Source organism: Podarcis pityusensis (genome assembly GCF_964106645.2).
Source record: "Podarcis pityusensis genome assembly, chromosome: 1".
In the NCBI taxonomy this organism is placed as follows: Eukaryota; Metazoa; Chordata; class Lepidosauria; order Squamata; family Lacertidae; genus Podarcis; species Podarcis pityusensis.
In genome coordinates this window covers 10222409-10248934 of record NC_138028.1, presented here as the reverse complement: position 1 = coordinate 10248934, position 26526 = coordinate 10222409, and the positions used below count along the sequence as shown (strand labels likewise).

General features: G+C 43.6%; 1 protein-coding gene across 3 annotated transcripts in view; it reads left to right on the top strand.

The window, feature by feature from the left end:
• The window catches only part of SGPP1 (sphingosine-1-phosphate phosphatase 1), a 33257-nt gene extending 12302 nt beyond the window's left edge, over window positions 1-20955 (top strand). The window contains exons 1-4 of one of the 3 annotated variants that reach the window (XM_080988325.1): window positions 1250-1389; window positions 1940-2724; window positions 14931-15020; window positions 17052-20955. In XM_080988325.1, the coding sequence (XP_080844451.1) occupies window positions 2011-2724; window positions 14931-15020; window positions 17052-17603 (1356 nt within the window). In that variant the 5' untranslated portion in view covers window positions 1250-1389; window positions 1940-2010 and the 3' untranslated portion in view covers window positions 17604-20955. Of the gene's footprint in view, window positions 1-1249; window positions 1390-1939; window positions 2725-14930; window positions 15021-17051 lie in introns of those variants that run through there. The other 2 variants (XM_080988327.1, XM_080988326.1) reach the window with 2 other exon arrangements.
• Window positions 20956-26526: the final 5571 nt, after the last annotated feature.

Below are 26526 nucleotides of genomic sequence, written 5' to 3'. Positions count from 1 at the left end.
TTTCTTGGAAGGAGATTCTAACTAAGCATCAGGAAGAACTTTATGGCAGTAAGAGCTGTTGTGGAACAAACGCCTACCAGAGGTGGTGGACTCTCCTGCCTTGGAGGTTTTCAAGCAGAGGTTGGATGGCCATCTGCCATGGATGTTTTAGCTGAGTTCCCTGCATGGCAGGGGGTTGGACTACATGACCCTTGAGGGCACCTCCAAACTCCATGATTCATTCTAGGACCTGGGAGACAATTCCATAATTACAGTATTGTTGTTGTTGTTTAGTCGTTTAGTTGTGTCCCCATGGACCAGAGAACACCAGGCACTCCTGTCTTCCACTGCCTCGCACAGTTTGGTCAGACTCATGCTGGTAGCTTCGAGAACACTGTCCCACCATCTCGTCCTCTGTCGTCCCTTCTCCTTGTGCCCTCCATCTTTCCCAACATCAGAGTCTTTCCCAGGGAGTCTTCTCTTCTCGTGAGGTGGCCAAAGTATTGGAGCCTCAGCTTCAGGATCTGTCCTTCCAGTGAGCACTCAGGGCTGATAGGTCTCATCTTCTTGCAGTGCATGGGACTCTCAAGATGTTGAGCTTCAGACCGTATTTTGCACTCTCCTCTTTCACCCTCATTAAAAGGTTCTTTAATTCCTCCTCACTTTCTGCCATCAAGGTTGTGTCATCTGCATATCTGAAGTTGTTGATATTTCTTCTGGCAATCTTAATTCCGGCTAGGGATTCATCCAGCCCAGCCTTTCGCCTGGTGAATTCTGCATATAAGTTAAATAAGCAGGGAGACAATATACAGCCTTGTCGTACTCCTTTCCCAATTTTGAGCCAATCAGTTGTTCCATATCCAGTTCTAACTGTAGCTTACAGTATAGGAAACAGCTATTTACCTTTACCCACCCCCCAAAAAAAAATTAAAACCACTTTAAATTCTATTTGCTTTATTTATTTTTAAATTTCCTTTAGCCCTGCTTTAATCAATCAATCAATCAATCAATCAATCAATCAATCAATCATGTGGTGGGAGGGCCAGTTTCCAGCTTGGCGGGGGGGAAGGGTAAGGAGCTAGCGAAGGGCTTCTGTCCTTCTGCGCATGCGCGACAGGCGCGCCGCCGCCGCCGCCGCCGCGCGCTCCCGATCCCTCCCCTCCCTCCCATCCTCGGCGGCTCCTTTTTCCTTCTCTCTCTTCCCTCGCGCCCACGTTCCAGCGGCTCCAACCGCCTCTCCGGCGGGAGGGGTGAGAGGGGGACGAGACCACTGCGCGTGCGCGCTCGCTCTGAGTGGCGGCGCCTCCTCGGGCGGCAGGCGGGACTTGGGCGCTGGAGCCGAGGGAGGGAGAGCGGAGAGGACCGGCGGACCGAGCAGCGGACTGACGCGACGCCGGGACGGAATGACGGGTAGAGCAGCCCTGGCCGAGCGCCCCCTCCCCTCGACGCCCTCCCCGTCAGGACCGCGCCCCCACCCCACATTTCTTCTCCCCCCTTCCCGCCCGTCGCCTCCCCCCCCTACCCCCACCCCCCCTCTGAGGCGTTTCCCCAGCGCCTGAGGTAACCCCCGACCCCAAAGTCAGGGCCTCCCCCCACCCCACATCCTCAGCCCCACAGCCTGCCCTCCCCCAACCCCACTTTCCTCGTGCAGCCAAAACACCACTAATCTCCCTCTTTCTCGCCTCCCCCCCCCCCCCAGTTTCTATGGCTTTGGGGGGGTGGAGGGCAGCCAAAGTCCTTTGGAGCAGGAGCCCCCCCATAAGCCCAAGCCCCCCCCATTCCCTCCTCTCCTCCACCCCCAAGGGATGGGCTCCTGACTTCTTCCCTGGACCCCCCCTTCCCAAACCTTCTTTTTTTAAAAAAAGGTTTCTCAGTTTATTTAAATAGGTGCTTGTATATATGCATGATGTATGTTTGAAACCGCTCTTGACGATCTTCCGAATCTCTCCCCCCCCCCCAGTGCAGCACCCCTGATTTTGGACTCATCTTCCTAAGCCAACAGCTGCCTCCTCCTGGCCGGAGCCCTTCAGGATGTCCTCCTTGCGCCGCCTGGCCGACTGCCTGCAGGATTCGGAGAAGGTCGCCGCTTTCCAGAGGCTGTGCGGCGTGCAAGCGCCCCCAGAGTGGGGGGCTGCCCCTTCTCCCCCCCGGCCCCTGGAGCCCGGGGCCCCTGTGGCCAACGGGAACTGCCCGGCCACCCAGCCGGATGGGGCGAACGACGGGAGGTGCCGCTTCCAAGGCCCCTGCAATGTGGGCGAGAAGGGTGACGTGTGGCACTCGAACGGGGTGCTCTCCGGGGGAGCCTGCGGCGGGGTGGAAGCCCAGATCAAGCCCCCGAAGAAAGAGGAGAAGCCTGGGCTCGGGGTTCCCAAAAAGCAGCTTCGGCGCAACTCTCTGACTGGGGAAATGATATGCCAGGATTTCACCATCCGCAGCCCCTTCCTCTATTACCTGTTCAGCCTGGGCACGGAGCTGGGCAATGAGCTCTTCTACATCCTCTTTTTCCCCTTCTGCATCTGGAACCTGGATGCTTGGCTGGGCAGGAGGCTCATCATCGTTTGGGTCTGGGTCATGTACCTGGGCCAGTGTACCAAAGACCTTATCCGTTGGCCCAGACCTGCATCCCCACCCGTGGTCAAGCTGGAGATTTTCTACAACTCCGAGTACAGCATGCCCTCTACGCATGCCATGTCGGGCACTGCCATCCCAGTGACATTACTGTTGTTCAGCTATGGACGGTGGCAGGTAAGAGAGCCCCCCCCCCCCGGTGTTTAAGGTGTTCAGTCAAGCTTGCTGTGTTATTGGTGGAAATACAAAATAGTAGTCTTTTAAAAAATCATTTTATTCAGTAGTGTTAAAACAAAAGCATTGCTTTAAAAAAATTATCCAGTAGGTGTTTAGATAGTTCGGAGGCTTGATCTTTATATAGTACTTCCAGGGTTAGAACGCTGACAAACTTGGTAGGTTTTTTTTAATGGGGACAGTATGCCCTGCTGAGTTACAAACAGCAGGATCTCTTGTTAAAGTTTCATTTTGTTAACTGTGAGTTATTGTATCTTCTGGCACTACGCATGCTTTTACTCTGTGGGAGTTAGGCTGGAAATCAGGTGATTTATATAGGCCACAGAAGGATTTGAAAATAGAAATGTGTGTTTGAAGTCATTTTCGATTTCTTCAGTTAGCAAAGTAAATATACTTTCCACAAGGCCTATCTGTATTAGAATCTTATAGCCATTTACAGACTTGCGTAGACTAATAAAACACCCCAGTGTTCCTCCTACTTCCTCTAAATATCTCTAGTTTCGAACTACATTTCTAGACTGACATGCAGTAACTTCTGATTTTAATTATAGATGAAGACTGCACCCTTTTGCAAAATTACTTGGAAATAAACTGCCTTGAATTCCAGTTAAATTCCTAGCTTAAAGAAGCCCTGATTTGAAACTACAAATGGAGAGTGCAAATTTAACAATGCTATCCTATTTTTTGGATGTAAATCTCGCATCCAGTGGGGCTTCTAGGTGAGTGTGCATGGGGTTGTATCCTGCTTCCAAGTAAACCGCTACATGAGTGCACTGCAAGTAGTTTGCAAACTTTGGCTATGGTGTCACTCCAGTCACCACTAACCAGTCACATGAAACAGCTAGTGGCCCTGGATGAGAAAATTCACATATGTATCTGTGTCAAAAGATTGATTTTGGCAGTTCACTGGTGCATGGATAAGCATCTGTTGCAGGTATGATTGTGTTTCCGGATGCATACATGCTTTTGCATCAGCTGATTTCCTTTAGGTTTTGAAGCTTTTGAGTTTCTGCCTCCTTCAGAATACAGTGGTACCTCGGGTTAAGAACTTAATTTGTTCTGGAGGTCCGTTCTTAACCTAAAACTGTTCTTAACCTGAAGCACCACTTTAGCTAATGGGGCCTCCCGCTGCTGCTGTGCCGCTGCGGCGTGATTTCTGTTCTCATCCTGAAGCAAAGTTCTTAATATGAGGTACTATTTCTAGGTTAGTGGAGTCTGTAACCTGAAGCGTCTGTAACCCGAGGTACCTCTGTGCACTACAAAATTTGCGCTTCATTTTTATGTTGCCTTTCATGCTATGGATCCATAAAGTAACTGTAAATTATTCGTAACTATCTGCTGGAGTTGGCCAAGCCTGGGATGTACCAGCTGGAGAACATCTTGGAATAGAGATTATGCCATTTTCTTGCTACTAATTGTGTCACATTTCTGGACAAAGTTCTTCTTTTCAGCCATCACGATGTTCCTTAAGCCCTTTGCACTCATGTTAGTTAATTTTCCCAAGGTTTTCTATCTGGTATATTCTGGTACTGTTAAAAAATATATATATTTCCTTAAATATATATATATATGCTTCCTTAAAAAAAACCCTAGCACCCCTATCTGTGCTGGTCATATCCTGTTGTTATCTAAGACAATAAGAAGCTCAGTGAGTGATGACTGAAAACATGCAAACCTATTGTGAAGACCTGTTCTGTGGAGGCTATTTCTTTCACAGATGTGCAACTCCTATAATATTGGTTAGTGTAAAAAACCCTCAAACCTTGCCCCTTCTTCCACCTGTGTTGCCCACTAGTTGTATACTATTTTGAGTAACTGGGTTTTCTACCCAGCTATAGTAGGGTTATCTTGCACAGTACGCGTGAAAACAGTCTGAGAAATGTCCAGAATAAGGAAGGATCCGGATTATGGCAATTGGAATAGAAGATACTGTGCTTTGATGCCACATAATGCATTTTAAATTTTAAATTTATTTAGTTACTTGGTTGTTTACATTTATATAGCATTCTTTCTATCATGAAACCCAAGGTGACACACACATTGTTCCCAGGAGGTCTCCCATCTGGCAAATATGGACCAGCAAAACTAAAATGTATGTTCCGTTAAAGTGAATAAAGGATTTGGGTTGTTACGCTTCCCTAAACCGGACTGTCCGTTAATTTTGTCTAATCTTCCAGGGAAATGCACTTAAAGGGAAGGTTCTTTGATAGAATGTGAAAGGTTTTAGTTTTGGATTATATGGTTAATAGTTAATGAAATCCTGACTAGTGTTTCCATTGCCCATGAGTACTTCATGAGGATTTCAAGCTGTGCAAGGAAAGGAGTGCATGTGAGACATGAAGCTGATGTGAGCAAGCTTTAGAGAGGTGATTATGTTTACATTTATAAAGTACTAACAATATTCTAAGCACCATGCAGATATTAAAAGACTATATAGTATCTACTGCAAGCTCACTATTGAATAGGCACAATAGAAGAGGAAAGCAAGCAGGTGCTCTTTTTCTGGCCAGTGGATGGGGCCAGATTGGTTTCTCCCTTCTGAATATGTTCTTTCTGAGAGCAGGGGGTGCAGCTCCTCAGTGGCCTACTGTTTACATATAATATAATATTAATTCCCTCTATTTTCAAAGTCCAGGTGTAAGTGCTGTTGCTTGCATACCCAAATTGGTGCCACTCATGCACAAGATGAAGATTATTAACATACTTTGGGGGACCTCAAGGTTTACAGAAATACAAAACACTGCAAGATTTTATTGGCAGTGATCCTTGACCCTACAAGTTACTAATTTTTCATTTCTGTGCTGGGCAATTTAATAGATGCTGTAGATTATCTTAAGCACAGTAAAAGGAAGTCAGGTCATGATTGGCACTTGTGCTGTTGAAAGCTGTCCAATTTGTTGTTTTATTTATTATAGCAATTTATATCTCACCTTCCCTGCAGGAAGATCAAAGTGAGGTATAAGTTTTTCTCCCTCCCCATACCATCCTCATAACAACCATGTTGTTATGGTTGGACAGGTAGGTTGGTCTGAGAAATGGTGACTGGCCAGCTGTGCTTCATGGGTGCCTAGGGGTTTGAACCTGTGTCTCCCATGTGCCAGTTCAACATGTTAAACACCACACACTGCACTGCCACTATGAATAAAATGATCCGGTATTGGGCTACTCCAATAATTTTAAGGGGATGCGTACTTCTTAACCTTTTCCCCCCGTTTACGTGTTTGAGGATTCCAGACAATTGAGCTCAATACTTTTGAAAATCGCATAAAAGATATAGAAAATTCTGCTCCAAAATAGTTGATTTTAAATGCAACATTTTGAGAGTTTATTGATGACTACTTAAGTAGAAAGTGATATCTTCCATTATTTATCTGATCCTATTCTAAATCCTGCCAACCTAGCAGTTCAAAAGCACGTCAAAGTGCAAGTAGATAAATAGGTACCGCTCAAGCGGGAAGGTAAACGGCGTTTCCGTGCGCTGCTCTGGTTCGCCAGAAGTGGCTTAGTCATGCTGGCCACATGACCCGGAAGCTGTACGCCGGCTCCCTCGGCCAATAAAGCGAGATGAGCGCAGCAACCCCAGAGTTGGTCACGACTGGACCTAATGGTCAGGGGTCCCTTTATCTTTACCTATTCTAAATTAGATAGAACTATAGAGGAAGTTTGTAGTCCCATGCAATGATTTGCCCGGCTCTAATGCCAATCTAGAGTATATTCCCAGCTAGTCAGATTGGGTTTTCTCATTACATGTTGTTTTGCTCTATAACTCGGGTGTCAACTGTGCTCATGTCTGCAATATGAACAGTTGGCACAAAAAAGTTGAAAGCACTTGGATTTAATTCTTGATTTTTTATTTTTTAAAAAAGTCTGACCCTGGGTCATAAACATTTGAGATGAAGTGTTTCCTTAGGAATACTTCTGAAACTATTGTTCTGTTATTAAAAGCTGTTGGCAGTGGCTCAGCCTAGAAAAAGAGAAACTCTTCAGGGAAGCTTTTCTTCCGTGCCTCCAATCAGGATTACAAGAGGATGCAATACAAAACACACAAGGAATTTCCTAACTACGAATGGTCTAATGGGCAACATGTTTGTTAAAAGGGAGGGGGGGGGGAGAAATACCACTCCAATCACTGGCTTGATGAAGAAACTTACAATTAGACTCTTTTCCACTTGAGCTCTCTTAGTCAAGATTTTTGTGAATGCTGCCAAGTTGCAGCTTCCTGTTAAAATGTTTTAAAATGTTGATCTCAAACATAATTGAATAAAAAAGCAAATGCCGATAATCTTTTAAGTAACTGAGACTGCAATCCTAAGCACACTTTACTGGTGGTGAGCCTCAAATGAACATAGTGGGACATACTTCTGAGTGCATGTGTAAGATTGTGCTGTAAAATAAGTTTCAACTTTTTCTGATTCTGATCTGTAGGGCTTCTCACTAGTCTCTACTCCATGTGCACATGGGGATTACACCACAACTGTTCTTTCACCACAGAAGTCATGCACCTGCATACATTAGTATGCACATTATATGCAAAAAAAAACCATAAAGATTCCCTGAGAGAGAGTCAGTGTGGTGTAGATTGCCTGAGATGAGAGCCAGTGTGGTGTAGTGGTTAAGAGTGGTAGTCTCGTAATCTGGTGAACCGGGTTCGCTTCCCTGCTCCTCCACATGCAGCTGCTGGGTGACCTTGGGCTAGTCACACTTCTTTGAAGTCTCTCAGCCCCACTCACCTCACAGAGTGTTTGTTGTGGGGGAGGAAGGGAAAGGAGAATGTTAGCTGCTTTGAGACTCCTTAAAGGGAGTGAAAGGCGGGATATCAAATCCAAACTCTTCTTCTTCTGCCTACAAAACAGGTTTCTATTAATTTATTTTATTATTGTATTTTGAGGTATTTATATACCAGGTATCCTAGAGTCATACAATTGGAAGGGACCCAAGGGTAATCTAGTCCAACCCCCTGCAATGCAGGAATCTCAGCTAAAGCCACTCATTTATACTCTGAGAGTGGCCTACAAAGTTTCCAAACTGGCTGTGAAAGACACATGTAGGTGGAACAGCTGCTGGCTGTGGGATAACAACCAGATTAGAAATGACTCCTTGATGAGATTTTTCAGTGGTGACACTCCCTGTAGTGTGGATGATACTTTTTCATATTTTAGGAGAGTTTTAAAAGGATTTCCAGGATTCCATCACTAATTTAATGGATATGTTTGTGTGCATCTTTCTTTTTCTTCTATATTCATAACTGCAGTGGTTTCTACTTAAAGACAGAATACGGTAGTTACAGCAACTTGTTTCTGAGAATACAACAGTTTTGGATTCACTACAAGCCCTGTCAGTGGAAGCACTTTGCAAGCACTTCCGCTTCCCCCATGCTCCCTAAAGGTGGCTTGGTGGTGGTGGGGAATTTCAGGAGAACCTCCAGAGTATTGTGTGGGTGGAGCAGGGTTTGAAATTAGCTGGGCGCCAGGCGCATTTTGTGCCTAAAGATTCTCCATTTGTCAGCACCTCAAAAGACTGGGTGCCATTTTTTGTGCCTGGCTGACACTCAAGGATTACTGAAATGTATGTGCTTTGAAGCCTCAACATATATGTTAAGGATAGACAATATGTTAAGGAGTTTAACAATAAAGAGCAGAGTGTTTTGAAAACCAGTATTTTTATTGGTACCAATATTTTTATTGTCAACACCAAATTAAACATGTATTAACAATTTCTGCTAAAAATGTGATATTAACAATGTGTCACTTACATGAATTGCTTATCAAAATCCATGCTTATCAAAATAATAAATAAAAAGTGTTGCGGGGGTGGGGTGACTAGACGTTCTGTTTTGGTGCCTACAACCCAGGTCCCAGGAGCCATTTGGCTCCTAGCTTTCTATCCCAGCATCTAACACTGGTAGAATATGAAAGGTTCGCAATAGTACAAGATTCTTGCTCTCACTGACAGTCTGGGAAACAGTTGTTAAAAACATGCAGAAACAGGAAGTGAAGTCTGTCAAGGTGTGAGAATGTTAGTGTTGGAAATAAAAGTTTTTTTCCAGTTCTTCTAAGTTATCGCAGTTAACAGACAGGCTGTTTTGAATGTATGTTGCCTATGTGTACTGCTTTATGCATACTGCTAGGAGAGAGGTTCTACCAGTCTATTGTGGCGGTGTCAGATGAATCCTATGAGACTGCCATACTTTCACTCTAATTTATTTGAATGGCTATTTGCTGTCGTTAGTGGTAAAATAAAAGAGTTGACAGGTGTATCACCTGAGGGCTTTCAGTGATCCAAGGTGCCACATGGCTGGCTGGATCAGGTGATAAGGGCTAGACTAGAGGCAGTGAAGTATCTGGAAACAAGGGTGGCTAGTTCAAAAATTCAAAATAAAAATGTTTCATCAAATATCACAGGAAGTAATCTTTTGCACCTTTGAAGCCAATGAATTCATATGCAGGGTATAAGGAGTTGCTTTTTTTGTTTTGTTTAGAATATTGTTCTCTTCCAAAGGTGAGGATGAGAATTCGACATTTGTCCTGTTCAAAGACACTGTTTTTCCTGTGAAAAAATACATTTTTGTGGATGGGGGAAAGGGTTCTGTACACAAAACTAGCTTACAAAAGAGCCAAAGCACACATGAACATCACTATGTGTACTGCACTAGGTAGTTGAGATGTCACTACCCTTTTTATATAATTCATACTTTTTCTGGCTGCAACATTATGAAACAAACAAAGCCACAGTATGTCCAAAACAGAAAAAATAGCCCCCTGAATTTAATACTAATAAAGATCCATACTACTGTACAGACCAAAATGCAAATACTAGCTGCATTACACAGACTCACTTCTAGATTGGTGGAGGCCAACATTTTTAGTAAGTGTGCCAGAAATGAAATCTAAAGTAAGCAGTAGCGAAGTTTGGCTGCGCACTGCAAGTGCATATCTCAAGCCTGGAATGGTTTTGTGTCCAATCTACTGAACCAGTGAGCAGTAGAAGTACAATTTTGGGTTAGGCAGGTAGGAATGTGGAGTTGACTTTATTCCAGAGCCAAGTCCCTGCTCTTTTCCAGGAGTGGCAGGACACCTTGTGCTGCTTATGATAACCATACTACAAACAGTCTACTACTGTTATGTTAGGAGGTTCTAGCTTCCTAGTGCCATTGCGAGGGCATTCTTGTGCAGAGAATGGGCAGGAAGGCAGTGCTGAGCCACCTCATCATTCCTTCCCTGCAAATGTCTTCCCTATAAATTTTGACCTGTATTTTTACTGCAGCCTGGGACTAGATATAGGCTCCGGTTTAGGAAACACGGCAGGGGGACAATAAGAGCAGATGATTCCTTTCCACACCAGCCAATTCTCCCTTGCAGGTGCCCTGCAGATTCACTTCACCTCAGCAGACATTGGCTGGGGAGCCTGTACAGCTGAAGTAACATCTAATTCTTTCCTTGGATATGCCTTGTTCTCCTCATGAAATTTCAGCTTCCAGGGCTCCCTGGTTTAAACAATGGCATGAAAACCATGTGAACATTGCAATAAACTGTCAGAACTGCAGTTTCTTTTTCAAATTCATCTTTAGAGAAATGGCTTCTGTAGAAACTGAAGCTGTGGGGAACTGGCAAATACTGTTTATGTGATAGAGGAAATTAAATGATGAATGAAATGAAACCAAGGCTTGGAAACATGCCACACGTCCTGTGACAGCTTCCCTTTTGAGGCTTTGCAGTGCACCGTAGCAAACATTATTCAGCGTTAGAAGGCTGTTGTATGCATCCAGTCTTGTACAGTGCAGCATCTACAATATTGTGACTGACAAAAGCATTTGTGGCTCTTTGTGGGATATAATGTAATAGAGTTTGAGGACATGCAAAATATATATTCTTTTTAAGTTTGGCTCGGGGCCCCTTGTTTTACAACACTTGATAATAGACATCAGTGAAAACTGTTCCCTAAATAGCTTGGAAGAATTCGGTATTTTTGTTCTTCCTCTGTACTATAGACATCAACTTGGCTAAATAGCATGGCTGGATAAAATCATAAAGATTGGATATTATTGCAGCAAAGGTTTGATATTATTGCAGCAAAAACAAATCACAGGGCAGCAGATGTTCCAGGAGTTGTCCTGTCTACAATTTACTTATATTTACTTATTTTTGAAAACCTCCTTGTTGGTCCATAGCATTTGCTGCTATCCTATTTGCAAGCCCCATGCAACACAGCAGGTCATTTCCAAGTATAGGATCAGGCTGTTGTAGTTTTTCTCCCTGCAACATGTGTAATTAGGGTGTAAGACGTCTAAGAAAACTTAGGGTAACATTCACAGAATCAAAGAATTGTAGAACTGGAAATGACCCCAAGGGCCATCTAGTCCAGCCTCCTGCATTGCAGGAATCTCAACTAGATCACACATGACAGATGGCCATCCAACCTCTGCTTAAACACCTCCAAGGAAGGAGAGTCCACAACCTTTCAAGGGAGTCCATTCCACTGCCAAACAGCTCTTACTGTCAGAAAGTTCTTCCTGATGTTCAGTCGGAATCTTCTTTCTTGTAACTTGAATCCATTGCCCTTTTCTATATGAAAACCTTTTAGGTTCAGTCTCTGCTAGCTCTGGTTCCTGTGCTTTTCATTAGCCATTGTTTACAGTTCAGTATTGCATGGGCAGTGTCTGTCTCCCCCACTCAAGTGAGATAAGGTGGTCATAATTTCATTAGCCTAGTGGATAGTGTGCCTTAGTCGTCTGATAATCCAGCTTCAGAAAACCTTGTTAACAGGGAATAGGAAAACAGATAAGGTAGGCAAGAAGAATAAATGTTTACAGGACTTTGTCTTAGTGTTCCCTTGGCTATTTTTTTCTTGGAATGCAATCTTTGTTTAAAGAAGCAAATATTAAAAAAAAAAAAGTTTGCTGATATATAATGCATATGGGGAAGAGGTTAGTGTTAACTGCTGTAATAAAGCTCATGATAAAAACTTTATAGGTCCAATTTAGATATAATTCTTCTTCATTAACAAGCCATAGTTTTGTGATTGGGGGAGCTCTGTGGATTTGACTTTTATCTCAGGTTTGTGCATTTCTGCTCCCCTCTTTTTGCAGTAGCATTTACTAATGTGCTGTGGTGTTACCCTGTTGTAAACAGCTGCTAAACATACTAAACTATTAAATTAGCTTTTAATCCTGGTTTTAACCTCTTGCAAACATAAAAGTACGGCATAGTTCATCTTGATCAAGAATGGGAAGGTGAATATATGGGGCAAGGTAGATGAAAATCAGTGATTTTTTTTAAAAAAAAATACTTTGAGTTTTAAATTGGCTCTATTATTTAAAGGGATTTTTAAAATTAAAAGTTGTAAATGCTAAACATATCCTAATGATAATAATATGAAATGTGGATCTAAGCGTGTTGGTCCTACTGTGTACATCTAAAGTGGTTGATGCCTCTACCAGAGACATTGGGCAGGTTCACACAACACTCTAAACCAAACCTTGGTTTACTGTGTGTGCACAAGTGAACATGGGAAGGAGCTTCCAGGTGCAGGTGCTTTGCTACTCCCTGGAATGAGGTTTGACTTGGCATGTGGTCCTAGTTGGGACTCACGATGACTCTCTTCTCACTAATCATGAGCTGTGGACAAGAACAAGCAATCCACTAGGTGCATCAGTATGAGAGGGCTGTGATCAGTGGATCCCATCCCCCAATGAAGGGTAAAGGGTTTTGTAGGAAATCTCCTCTTAGGTGACCTGGGAAAGTTGGTGAAACACTGCACCCTTTGAACTGCAGCTGATTTCCAAACCACAGCTTGCAGCATGCAAGCTGAGTCACGTACTGCTGCTATTTGGACTTTACCCAAAGACAGAGGTAGTAATTGAAACTGTTGCCAAGTAACACTTAATTTGTTTCATATATTTTGCCCACCACCTGATTTCTAGGTAGTAAATTTGAAAAATGTATACACGCTACTTGTTTTCATTTCAAAATAGCCAGTTACAGTACTGCCGTCCTAAAAGCCATTCCTCACTGCGTTCTATATTGAACAGAGAAGCAAGTATGTGTTTGTTTTATATCCAATTAACATCTACAAAGCTGTGTGTAAAGGAAAGAGCATTTTCTCTTTAACTGGTGTCTTATAGAGAAGACATTCCAAAGTTTATCGTGTGATATGCATGCCCACCATAAGTTTGTTACAGATGTGCTGATTGGGGGCTAGTATTGGATGGCAAGCCCAATTTGCCTGCTTAATGGGTAAAAGGGCTCTGGATTATGCCAGTAATATAAATACTTGAGGCAAGTTGGAGCTCTCTTTTTGTGCTTACTTTGCAGTGAGCAATGCTGAAAAGTTTGATTAATTTTATTTCTGCTGAGTGTATATTCACAGCAGTTTCCAAAATTTCATTCATACTGGGCATGTTAGTTATCTTGTCAAAAAATGTATAATATTTAGTTGTTTCTGGCAATGTTAAATATTCTTGAAAAGAGTGACTCTAAGTAGAGGCTAAATCTAAATGAGTATCTTGCACTCATTTTTTGTGGAAGATTGATGCAAACAAATCCAAAAGATTCAAGGAGGTGTCTATAGTATAGAGTATGTAATTAAAATCACTCTTGCTTTTCGTGATGATGCAACTTTGGGCTATAGCTGCACCATTCATTTTTATAGAAATGCATCCCTCCTGCAAACTGTCGCTAGTATAATCTAATAGATGCCATGGGAGTAATGTTGAAGTTCATAGTAAAACTGGATTCTTATCAGTACTAACTTGTAAATAATTTGCTATGCTGTGCTATTGAATTTTATTACATATGTGATAAAAGTAAAAATAAAAAGTTGATTAACGTGTTTGACCTCTTCCTAATCTTTTATATTACCTTTAATTTTGATTGCTTTATGCTTTCGTGAGTAGGATAAACACAAACCAACACTACGTTCTGTTCACCCATTACCATCTGTAAATAATTTCTGCTTGAAAGGTCACAGGAAATCTCGAAGAAGGATTCGTTATGTTCCTTTCCTTAAGACATAGCTTTGCCAATTTAGCTGAAAGAATACAATTTGTTATCCACAACCGTTTTATTCTCTGCCAGGAGTAGCAAAAACATGTGCACTTAGATATTTTGTTGTGGATATTATAGGAAGCAGGTGAAAATTCTTACTTTACTTCTGCTTGTATTTTTTAAAAATGACTTACTTTTGTATCCTAGGGTTTTGTTTTATTCATGCACCTGCACTGATAAGCAAGTCACAGCTTCATGCTGTGTTAGGGGATTTGGACTTTGATTGTTTTCCACATCAGAGCCAGACATTGCTTCATAATCTAGCCCAGTGGAAATAAAATGCTGCTACTAGAAATACAGCCTTTTTTTTCTTGAGATGCCCAAATCATGTAACTTTACCTTTCCGGTACCTAATTTGGCTGGTGCCCTCACTTAGCTTTTAGGTATCTGAGGAAGTCTGTCCTGCTTTTTCATGCTGCAGTGCCTTTTAAATACTGTATTTTTTGCTCTATAAGATTCACTTTTCCCCTCCTAAAAAGTAAGGGGAAATTTGTGTGCGTCTTATGGAGCGAATGCAGGCTGCGCATCTATCACAGAAGCCAGAACAGCAAGAGGGATTGCTGCTTTCACTGCACAGCGATCCCTCTTGCTGTTCTGGCTTCTGAGATTCAGAATTTCCTCCTCCAAAAACTAGGTGTGTCTTGTGGTCTGGTGCGTCTTATAGAGCGAAAAATACGGTAAATGTGGCCCTTTTCAAAGTGCCATTTGCCATTTACACAATGACTGGAATTTCTAGCTCATATATGTGTGGTATTCTTGTATTTTACTGTTCTTAATGTAATTTGCATTGAAGCTATTCCTTCGGTAAGCAGGCTTTACATATTTTAAATAAATATTCCATTAAAATGACTTTATGATAATGGTCTTTTAAATACCTAATTGTATTTTTATGGATATGAATGTGGATATGTTTTTAGTTTATTGCTGGTTTTAATTTTCTGAAATTTTAAAATGGATTTAACTAATAATGTTATTGTTTCGTTCTTTTTTGTAAACTGCTTTAAGGCTTTTTTTGTTTTGTTTTTTTACAATCAAGCAATATATTTTATGAAATTACGCAAGTAAATAAATAACACTCCAATGTCATCTCCCTTTTCGTCTCCTCAGTATCCTTTGGCATATGGGCTGGTTCTTGCCGTCTGCTGGTGTTCTTTGGTTTGTTTTAGCCGAATATATATGGGGATGCATTCAATTCTGGTAAGATAAAGTTATGTCATTCATACACACACACACACACACACACACACACACACACACACACACTTTAATACAAGTGGTGTTTTAGGTTTTATCCTTCTGATGTGTTATTTTTAGAATGTATACACTTCCTTACTTCCTTTCATTTCAGTAAGAGTGCACATACTTTGAGCTGAGATGTGGGCCTCATTTGCAGTTCCAAGTGATCAAATTTGACTTCTGTTTCTTGGAAGACCTAATTAAATTTCCAAGTATCATTGAAATAATATTATAGAAACAAAGCATGTCAAATGTCCTGCTTAAAACAGGGATCAGCCACTGAAGGAACTTGAATAGGTCTAACTCCTGAAAGGATGCGAAGAGCCCGGTATATAATGGGGGCAAGGGCATTCAGATTTGCCAGCAGGGCTGCTTTAAGGACTTTGAGTCCTTGACCTGCTATTCCTGCTTGTTTAGAGTGTTGCTCCAGCAACACTAGCAGTTGACATGGGCTTTAGTCAGTGATCATGTTGAGACATAATGCTAAATCATGAATGGAGGTTATGTGAATGAGCTTGCCCAAGCCTCGGGCTCATGTACAGTACTCCCTTCTTCTTTACTTGCATCTGCAACAGAAAATAAACATATGCATTTTTCAGCCATCTTTCTGAAGAGCCAAAAAAGGCTGTATGGGGGGGCAGGCGTGTTGAGTGGAAGCACCATGTTTTAGACAATACACTTTTAAAGTACAACTTCCTTCTGGCACAGCAAAACAATCCCTTTCAAGTTAGGCCAGGCTACTTCTGTTGCAAATCTTAGATAAAAAGAGGAAAGATTCCCAAACCACGAACGTTGTTTAAGCTTGCATTTCTGTGTATGAGCAGCACATCTTGTCCATACATCTCCTTCCCCTCTTTGATCTGCCATCCACACAGTCTGAGTACTTGGCAGCTGTTCACTAGGGTTCTGCATTTCTTCTGCCACTTCCCTGTTCTCCATTTGATATCTGGGGCTCTTGCTGGTTTCCTTCCTCAAACAAATAAATAAAACCCACCCACACCTGGTACAACTACTTGCAACAGAATTGAGCAAAAATTTGTATTCTGATAATGTAAGCATGAGAAAGTGAGGACATTGAAAAGGTTTATCTAAAAACCTAATAAACCAGATTTGGGATTCTGCATTCTAACTAGAGAATCCTCCTGCTTTGTATTACTTCGTGGGGACCCTTTTTCAGCATAAGGGCAACCTTTCAAGGGCCAGAGACGAAAGTGAGTAGAGCAACTAATGTTAATTTTACCTCTGTACAGTAGGCTGGCTTGCACACTAGCTCACATAGAATCATAGAATTGCAGAGTTGAAAGGGACCACGAGGGTCATCTATTCCAACCTCCTGCAATGTAGGGCTCTTTTGCCCTGCGTGGGCCTCGAACCCACAACCTTGAGATTAAGAGTCGCATACTCTACCAACTTTAGCTATCCCAGCTGCATACTCCTCCCTGTCTTTTCATCCAGACACACGAGAGGCATTATCAAAGTACAAGGATACATTCCAGCCAGGCAAAAATACTGGAAGCAAGGTCGGGGAGGAGTGTGACCTGGGGAGAATTCAGAAGACTAAGTAGAGAGGACTGGAGGGCCACATTTGGCTCCTGGGCTAGAGGTTGCCATTCCTAATTTACATAGGCAATACCTTTTCAGAGACGTGAAAATGCTGTTGTCCACCTGTTGCACAACTGGCATGCTGGCCAGTCTCTTCTATTTCTGTATCTGGATGTATCTGCTAGCACCAAAAGTTTTCTCTCCAGAAAAGCAGCCAGCAGTTCTGTGCTAGAGGTGCATTTAGGATGAACAGCATCACTGCAAACTTGGGTGGTGATTGTGGCATTACTGAAGCATTGCCCCCCACTTTCTTTCTTGTACCCATGTTGCTTTGCTGTACTAAGACATTCTGGGGGGAGGGAAGTTTGAAAAGCACCTGTCCTATGAAACCACCATATTGTTAAAATAGTATTAATCTGTTCTCTCTCTCCCCCCCCCCTTTTACAACAGGATGTTATCGCTGGATTCTTTTACGCTCTTCTCATCTTAGCTGTCTTCCTTCCACTTGTGGACCTAGTTGACAGCTTCAACTTAACCTGCACGTACGCGCCCCTAATTATCATCAGTCTCCATCTTGCCTTGGGGATTTTCTCCTTCACTCTTGACACTTGGAGCACCTCGCGAGGAGACACTGCTCAGATCCTGGGCTGCGGTGCCGGCGTTGCGTGCGGCTCTCATGTTATCTACATGCTGAACATGACACCGGATCCTTCGCCAGAGATGCTTCCCTTACTGCCTCCCTCCCTCACCGTGACTCTCTTTGGAAAAGCCATGTTGCGGTTGCTGATTGGAGTGGTGATTCTGTTGCTCACAAAGTGGGGCATGAAGAAGGTCACCATCCCACTGGCCTGTAAAATCTTCCGCATCCCTTGTGACGATATTCGGCAGGCGCGGCAACGCATGGAGGTGGAGCTGCCTTATCGCTACTGCACCTATGGAATGGTGGGGTTTGCGCTGACTTTCTTGATTCCCTGCCTGTTTCACGTAATGGGTCTGTCCTGATGCTGGTGTTTTTTCCTTGGCATGGGAAGGGAGGCGAACAGCGGACATTGTGAGAGAAGGTTCACCGTTTGAGAAACACAGAGATGCGCTATCGCGCTGCCTCTGCTGAAATAGTATGGGGCAAGCAAAGAGAGCTCCAGTCTTCGATCCTAGAGTTAAGAGACCTAGAAGCTTTGGGTCCCTGAGAAATGCCATGTCTAGTCTTACTGTTGTAACAAAATGTAAACTCTGTGTATGTGTATGCATATATACTGTCGATGCCTCAAACTTATAAACGTACCTCTCTCTTTATTTGGACATGTATAAAACTGGTTATGTTTCTAGTTGATCCAAAAGTTTGATTTGTGGTCAGTTCAAGCCATTTCATACTAAGTTATTTGTTTCTTCGGACCACAAACTGCTCTGGTGGAAAAGCTTGTTACCTCAGCACTTCCAAATGTTTTGCGTAGGAAGGAAGCTGTTCTAATGGACCAAAATTTTAATGAGAGAACCTGGTATTTAAGAGTCTTTTCCATATTCTAAAACATCATTAATTTGTCAGTACAAACCAGTTACATTCAGGTACTGTATCCTTTTTTCTTTTTTTCTTTTTGCTTGATAATTGTGCCTTTCTGTTGCTAAATTAAAAAGCACCATATACTGTGATGTATATAAAAAAGCCCACAACTATTTTAAATTTTTACTGAATTAGGCAGATATTTTAAAATGTAACTAGCCACATAACTAATGAAAATAAAGATTTATCTTCTGTATTAAAAGTTTGAAAACCAATTGAGCTGAAATTTACATTGGTGTTCGCTAGCTGTGAACCTGATGCTTACTTGCTTTTTATAGGTATTTTTAAAGTGCCGTGTATGCTGTTGGAAGAACATATATTTTTCTGCTGTCTTAATTTATAATATAGTTATGCTATATCCAAAAGAGAGAGAGAGTGCTGAAAATTACAAATTCGAACCATGTGTATGTTAGCGCCAAACAATTAATTCCACATCATTTTCTTCAGACTCATTTCAGATTGATCAGTTTTCTTAATGCTGGCTTTGGAAGAAACCTGTCCAAAACTTGCATATTATCAGTTAACTCTTGTTTTCCAAAAGTATTAGATAGCTGCAATACAGTGTCAAGAGTGATCACTTAAATGTGGCAGACTCTTCTGTGGAAGTTGGGTGCTTCGTTATGGACGTTCTGTCTAATGTTGCGTTGCCCAATAGAGTTGGCACACCGAGTAGAACTATGGCAGGCTATTCTTCTGGCAACTTATTGGCAGCAACGCCTTCTGATGTGGCTTGCTCTCTCAAGGTTCTCTGGAGACAAGCCTGATATGCGATGCTTGGAGCTGCACGGAGGAAGATTGGGGAGAAGAGCGTGTTTGCTGTCTCACAGACTAAGTTGGATTTGCGTGAGCTAATAACTCATGAACACTGAAGCACTTTTAACTTGTTTATAGTGTGTACATTTAATATATGGGGGAAGAAGTGTGATGACAGCAAGCCCTGCCTCAACCTATCTGTGCAGTTCTTAGGCACGTACAAACTATGCATTAATAAAATTACAGTAGCAGACCTCGACAACAATGCACTTATCTCTTGGTGACATCCCTTTGCTGTTCATAGAAGAAGTCGGAGCACTGAATTATTTCCCTGTGACATTAATTTCATTTTGGCGCTGTGATTTTTTTAAAAATTAAACTTGGCTTACGCAGTCCACACCTGTTAAACAACAATAGGTCATTTCCATCTTGACTACAATATGTGTTCTAACTTCCAGTTAACACAAAAAAATGCAGATAGCTGTGCTGGTCCATTAGAAAACACCATCATACAGTAATACTTTTCTTTGGGACCGGGCCAAAATGTTTCACAATATTGTGAGCACGGTTTTGTGCTCTCCAAAACTCTTTCTCAGTCTGGATGTTACACAAATCCAGGATGGGAGAAAAAGTTTGGGCATGAGATTGCCTAAAGACTGCAGCTTATAACATTCTTAAGATGGAACACGGGCTGAGTTATGTAGCAGACATGATTTAGCCTCACTGGGTGGCAGATGGATTGCAGGAATTCTCCAGGCTCCTGGGACATGGAAGCAATCGTGGCAATTCCCCACTTTTTAGAAAATCGATAACTCTGTTCTGAACCTTAATTTCAGACAAAGCATAGATGTTTCGCAGTCTTCCTGAAATGTCTATACAGAACTTTTAGCTTGAGAGAAGGAAAGCATTAACTGTCTTTTGCTCTGATTCCTTTGCAGACAAGAATTTGAAACAGGATCCTTTATTATGAATGCAAATTCTGTTTTATGAAAGACACTGTCTTTCTCTATAGTAGCTGCTGTAATTACTGGATTGTATTCTGATATGCCCATTTGGAGATGGCTCCAAATGTACGTTACGACGAGGACCTGTTACAAATGGCCAAAATACTGATCTGGATTCAAAGAAGTTATTCAAGCAGTTTCATGAGCCTGAGAAGTTATAATTTGATGGATGATCCATCAGCCGTTTGACGTGAATTGGGGCCAGATGCTCAGTGCTCAAATTTCCATAGGACTAATGCAAGCTCTTTGCGTAAACCTAAGCAGCTCTTTGAATCCTGACCACTGATTGTTTGTAAACCACTAATTTATCATTTTAAATAGCTGCTGTTGGGGAATATTCACTTGGTACTGCTGCACTTTTAAAATCATTTGCTGCATTCCTTTCCACACAGTGGGACTTCTGAGTAAATCTGTATAGAATTGCACTCTTCATATAGTTATTTGCTGAATGTGCGTTGGAAGAAAACATTCAGTAATTGTACAATCCTCTGCTTCACTTGACAGTTCCCAGCAATCAGCTGAGCAACAGATAAGCATTTGCTTGCATCCTTGAATACTGCATTTAACCTTCAATGAAAGCACAGCAGTGAGGGAAAATAATGTTTATAGACATCTTTTTTTGTTACAGTCGCATTGATTTTTCTCCAATAAATAATGTTAATGTAAGTACAGTAGTTGAAAGGGCTAAATAGGGAAGGACTGTTGCAAGTAAGATGCTTGCAATCGGGGGGGTTAATTTTTCATGCTGTTTTAACAATTTAATGCAGAAAGAAATGGTTTTGCAGAAAGAGCTCATTTAATTGTGCATAAACTAGTGTGCAAATCATGTTCTCCAAAGTTTAAAAAGCATGCACTGTAGTATATTCTACTGTTACTCTGTATATTTTTTTACACTGCCTGTAGTTCTCTTGAAATGAAATATCGCGTCCAAATTTTAAATTTAGTCTGTATTATTATTCTGTTTAAGTTGGACTTGAAAGCACTAAACACAGATCACGAATCCATCTATATGATTTCAAAATAAAATGAAGTTCCAGAATCTGGTTTTTTTTAACTGCCTGGCTGTGTCCCAGTTTCAGTGGAGAGTGTAACACAAAGGCACTCAGCTAAGCTTTCTAATGAAAAAATATCATGTGATCTGCAACCCAGTTCTGTGGTTATTACTATTCCCCCCTCCCCAAAGTTTCATAAAAAAAATTCCCTTTGAAAGCTTCTGTTGAACAATACATAAATGAATAAGGTTAATAGCTTTTATAATAAATATTGGCAGTAATAAAACACAACAACAACATTCAGCTTTAAAAAGGTGGCAGGACAGTTCACACATGTTACTTTGTCAGCTTAAAACATCAAGAGTGTGTGCCGGCCAAGCGCCCTGGAGAGATTTTCTTTCCCAACCTGTTGCACCTCAGAAGATAAGGGCGCCTGGATGAGAACCTTGAATTAAGACTGATCTCGGGGACTTTGAGTGGGTCTGAAGCTGTATGGGCTTTTAAAGGTCCAAACGGCACTCTGATTAAGCCTGGCAATGAATGGGGAGCCCAGGAAGGCGCTTCAAAACAAATGCTATCTGGTCATCACCCGGCTTCCATTATGACTTGCACAAGCGGTCGCCTCAGGGCCAAGCTACTCGTGTGGGGGAATGAGCTGGCCACCTCAGGCTATTGATTTTGGGTATCATGACAGGTCAGCAAGTGGTTTGCTAAGTGTTGTGTTTTTACGGACTGGGAGCATTGCTTATCGGGTTTTCTGCCTCGGGTGCCAGAATAACTTCACCGGCCTCAGATTCTTACTATACGCACCTTGACCTGGTAAGGAGGAAGTGGGGCTTTTGGATGCTCTGCTGAAGGCAGACAAACACCATTTTACTCTTAATACCCCTTCCCCCAAGGTGATAGTCCAATGTTGACCTAAAAGACATTATTACCTATGGTTTGTTTGCTAGCCAAACACAATCCCAATAAACCTGTAGGATAGAATGAAATAAAACTGCATTTTACTGTGCTTTGGGGGGGGGGGGGGAGGAATTGATGTAATCTCAGTGAACGTGTCCTGTCCTACAAAGAGATGATCAAACGTTTTTGCACCTGACGTAGACGAGGCTGATCGTGTTCCTCTCCGTTGTAAAATAATTTGAAAGAAACCAAAATGTGCACATAATTGATTCGGGCAGTCTCCCTGCCTGAGCTGACAGATTTGGTCTCAGAGGCGGTGCTGAGGACTCCCAGACTGCTGGTTGTTCTGGAGGACTTCAACATCTATATCTGAAAGTGGGAGTTATTGACATCAGCCGCTTGTCATGATCAGATTATTCCCTGTTCAGATTTAGGCGCTCAGCACCTTTCCCCCTCTGCAGAGACAGGAGAACTAGGATGGTCTGCCCTCAGAGGCTGATGGATCAAGTGGGTTTCCAGATGGCTCTGGGGGATTTTCCAGCTGATGCAACTGGCTCTCCTGTCAAAGCCCTGGCTGACCTCTGGAACATCCGAATGGCTCAGGCTGTTGACATGATCACCCCCTGAATGCCCTCTCCCACTTCGTGGAGCCCTTTTGGTTCCCTGGTATACTCCAGAGCTTAGCGAGGAAACAGGCTGGGAGACGGTTCGGGTGTGAGTAGAGCTGGGTGCTCTTTCCATTTCCCCATTCTTCTTTATTAACTTTGTCAGTCACTTTATACCACCCAAGGCAACCCAATGCGACCTACAACCAAACAACAGACCTCAATACTTTGCAGCTATAGAGAATACCCAACCCTCATTGGGCTGTTTCCCCCCCTTTTGCTCAAAAATTTATTAGTACCTCTTGCAAAGCTTGGTTGTGCCTCTTGCTGTGGCTCTGTGCTATCAGTACCCACCACCTGAGTTTGCTACTAGAGGGAGTTGTAACGCAAACCCCTTGGGTAGCCTGAGGCCAAGTCATCCTCATGGGAATATTAGATGTAGAGATCAAAGTGAGCCACATCCATCAATTTCAGTGGGTCTATACTCAGAGAATAACCTAGGGAGACACAAGCTGTTGTTTGTGCCAGGCGTTGATGGGTGCGTTTTGTGTAAAGAGAGGAAGCGGAGCTCTTGGGGAAATGCTATAATAAGGCCAGGAGCCGCGTGAGCCTGTTTTCAGCAAAAATAGAAGTTGGGTCTTTCCTGGTGCTAGAAGCCCTGACAGATTTATTGCGAAAGGAGCTTCTGTCAGCTCGATTCGCAATGCTCAGATGCATGAGATGCATACGTTCCCCTCCCTGTGTGGCTGTGTATTATGTCATCTGCCAACGGAGAACGCTTCTGTGCATCTGACAAACAAGGCAGCTTACGCGGCAGTCAAGACTGTTGATTGTTCAAGTGCCACAAGACTCTTGCTGGTTTCGCCATAGTAGGGAGTGGAGCCATTTCATCAAGACCTTCACATCTGTGAGTTCAATTGAATGCAAATTTTTCATTATCACATGTGGAGCTTGGGTAGGATTTCTTCTATGAAGCTGATGATGAAATGTGTGCATAATATCAAGTTTTTCAATCTGCTGGGAGCCAAATAATTGTGAAACAGGTTCCATGTGTCCCAGAGGGCTTTAGGGCTTGCCATTCTGGAATGCCAACCCCCCCCCATGTCAATTTTGCATCCCTGTTTCCTTTTGAGATGGCTCGGTTCCCTGGCGTTCAGAGAGCAGTAGCTGTTGTTACTTGTTGAAAACCCACTGGGAGCACCTGTGCCTTTGAGCATCTCCCATACAATCAGTAGTAGCAGCATAATTTTATTATTTATACCCTGTCCATCTGGCAGGGTTTCCCATTACAGATTTGCAAGGGACCTTAGGGTCATCTAGTCCAACCCCCTGCAATGCAGGAATTGCAGCTAAGAACCCCTGGCAGATGGCCGACCAATCTGCTTTAAAACCTCCAGTGAAGGAGCTCCCATGCCTCCTTCGCAAAGCCCAGTGCCTTTGGAAAGACAGCGCAAGGGCTGGAGGGGCCAAGGCCCACCAAAAAACACACAGGGCCGCCTGTTGAATTGCCCTGCAGTTGATCAAGGGTGGGGACATCCCACTGGCCTGCCAGGTGTTGCCAAACACCATCCCAGGCCATTGGCCATACCTGTTGGGACTGATGGGAGCTGGAGTTCTGTGACAGCTGGCGGGCCAAGGCTTTGGTCAAGTGCAGGGTGGTCCAACGTGCGGGCTGAGGGCCGCATGTGGCCCTCGAGGCATTTTTGGCAGCCCTCGGCAACATTTGACACCCCCTCTAGCATGGTGCTGCCTTCCCAAACCCGGGTAAGTGAGGCTCTGGGAAGGTGGTGCGAGGGCTCTGACAGGGTCCTTAGAGTCCTCCTGCCTCCTTCCCAAAGCCTAGTTAGTCTAATACCAACATTAAGCAAAATAGAAACATCGCCACCTGACCCCTCCCATCTCCCACCCTCCACCGCCTTTTCTTCCTAATGTTTCAACAAATGAAACTGATTTGTAAAAATGTTACATGGAAAAAATACAAGAGACATTACACATACCTTCTGTAAAACAAGAAAATCTTTAATAAAAATAAATAACCCCCCCCCCCAAAGCCTATTTAGTGCTTTTCCAGCTTTGGGAAGGAGGTGGGAGGGCGCTAGGACCCTGCCAGGACTGAGGGAGAGGGAGGAGGGGGCTCTGGGGGGGGCGGCAGAGAGCCCCTTGCAGAGGCATGGCGGGTCTGCACAGGTAGCTGGCAGCCCCCGCCTCCCCCCCCAAAACCCCAGCCCCGCACAGATAAATGGCTTCTCTCTTGCAGTTGAGACCATGGCAGTTCTGGATCTCTGCAGATTCCGCCTCGTTCTTTGACTATCAAACCTAAACTTCACTTTCTGAATCAACTGCTGGAAACTTGTCGATAAAATCTTTTCAAGTCTTCCCTTTTTCAGGACATGCCTGGACGTCCTCACCAACCCACCCGCCCTTGCATAATCCCTGCGGGACAATTTTAGCTGTTTACACCTGCCTTTCCATTAGAGATGGTTCATTTGGATCACTTTCCTGCCCTAACCTAAGAGTTGCAAGTAGGCTGTGATAAACCCTTATAGCCACTAACTCGCTGAGAGAGGCAGAGGAACGACTTGCCCCAAACCAGATGCTGAACTTCATGGCTAGCTTCCATGAGCTTCAGAAGGCTTGGCTCCTTTGCGCAATGAGACTGCTCAGCTACTGCAATTTATACTGCCTGCTTTATTTAATTGCCATTTTATCTTGTCTTTCCTCCAAGAAGAACAACCTTTTGAGGTAGGCTGAGAGAGCGAGCGATTGAACCAGGGGTTCATCAGGATAAGTTGGGGGCCTCCAAGTACAGTTTTAAATGCAGCCCAAAGTGGTACAGAACTCTACTGCCCCCATTTCCCTGTATTCCATATACCAGGCCTTGTGAAAGCTTGGAGACTGGAGGTCCCTGTGTTCACCGGGTCTCCTGTAGCCTCACAGGAAGAGGTTCTGGAATCTGTAATAGATCAGCTTCTGATTGTACTAGTGAGCTGTCAGGGATGAGTGTCAGGAGCAGGCGAGCAATAAATCACACTGCGTCAGCAAAGTTAACTCTTTATTCAAAGAAACAAGACAGCTCAGGAAGCCAGGCCTAGTGAGCACAGCAACCCTTCTTGGTAGATCTTGCCCCCATGAGGTGGTTGTGAGGACTGATGGTCCCCGCCTTCCCATAGCAATAATAATAATAATTTTATTATTATTTCTACCCCACCCGTCTGGCTGGATTTCCCCAGCAACTCAAAATTGTAAAACATGAGACACAAAAAATTTCCCGGTACAGGGTTGCCTTCAGATGTCTTCTAAAAGTCAAATAGTTGTTTATTTCCTTGACATCTGATGGGAGGGTATTCCACAGGGCGGGCGATGCTACTGAGAAGGCCCTCTGCCTGGTTCCCTGCAACCTCACTTCTCTCAGTGAGGGAACCAGCAGAACATCCACGAAGGAGGACCTCAGTGTCCGGGCTGAGCGATGGGGTGGAGATGCTCCTTCAGGTATACTGGGCCAAGGCTGTTTAGGGCTTTAAAGGTGAGCACCAATACTTTGAATTGTGCTTGGAAACGTACTGGGAGCCAATGTAGGTCTTTCAGGACTGGTGTTATATGGTCTTGGCGGCCGCTCCCAGTCACCAGTCTAGCTGCCACATTCTGGATTAGTTGCAGTTTCCAGGTCACCTTCAAAGGTAGCCCCACGTAGAGTGCATTGCAGTAGTCCAAGCAGGATATACTGTATTTTTCGCTCCATAAGACACACTTTTTCATCATAAAAACTAAGGGGAAATGTCTGTGCATCTTATGGAGCGAATGTGTGGTCCCTGGAACTAAATTGTCGGAGTGCGGCATGCTCCTGAGCTGCTCTTTGGGCTGGCGGGGGAAACCCGGGCTCCCCCCCCCCCCCCGGGAGCAGCAGGCAGGCTGCGCGCAGATGCCCCGTGCTCCTGAGCAGCTCTGGGGTAGCCCGCGAAGCCTCCGCAGGGCAGTGGGATGAAGGCTCCCCACTGCCCTGTGGAGGCTTTGCGGGCTACCCCAGGAGCCAGAACAGCTAGAGGGAGCACTGCACAGCGCTCCCTCTAGCTGTTCTAGCTTCTGCCTTAGCGGCGCGAAGCCTTCGCAGGG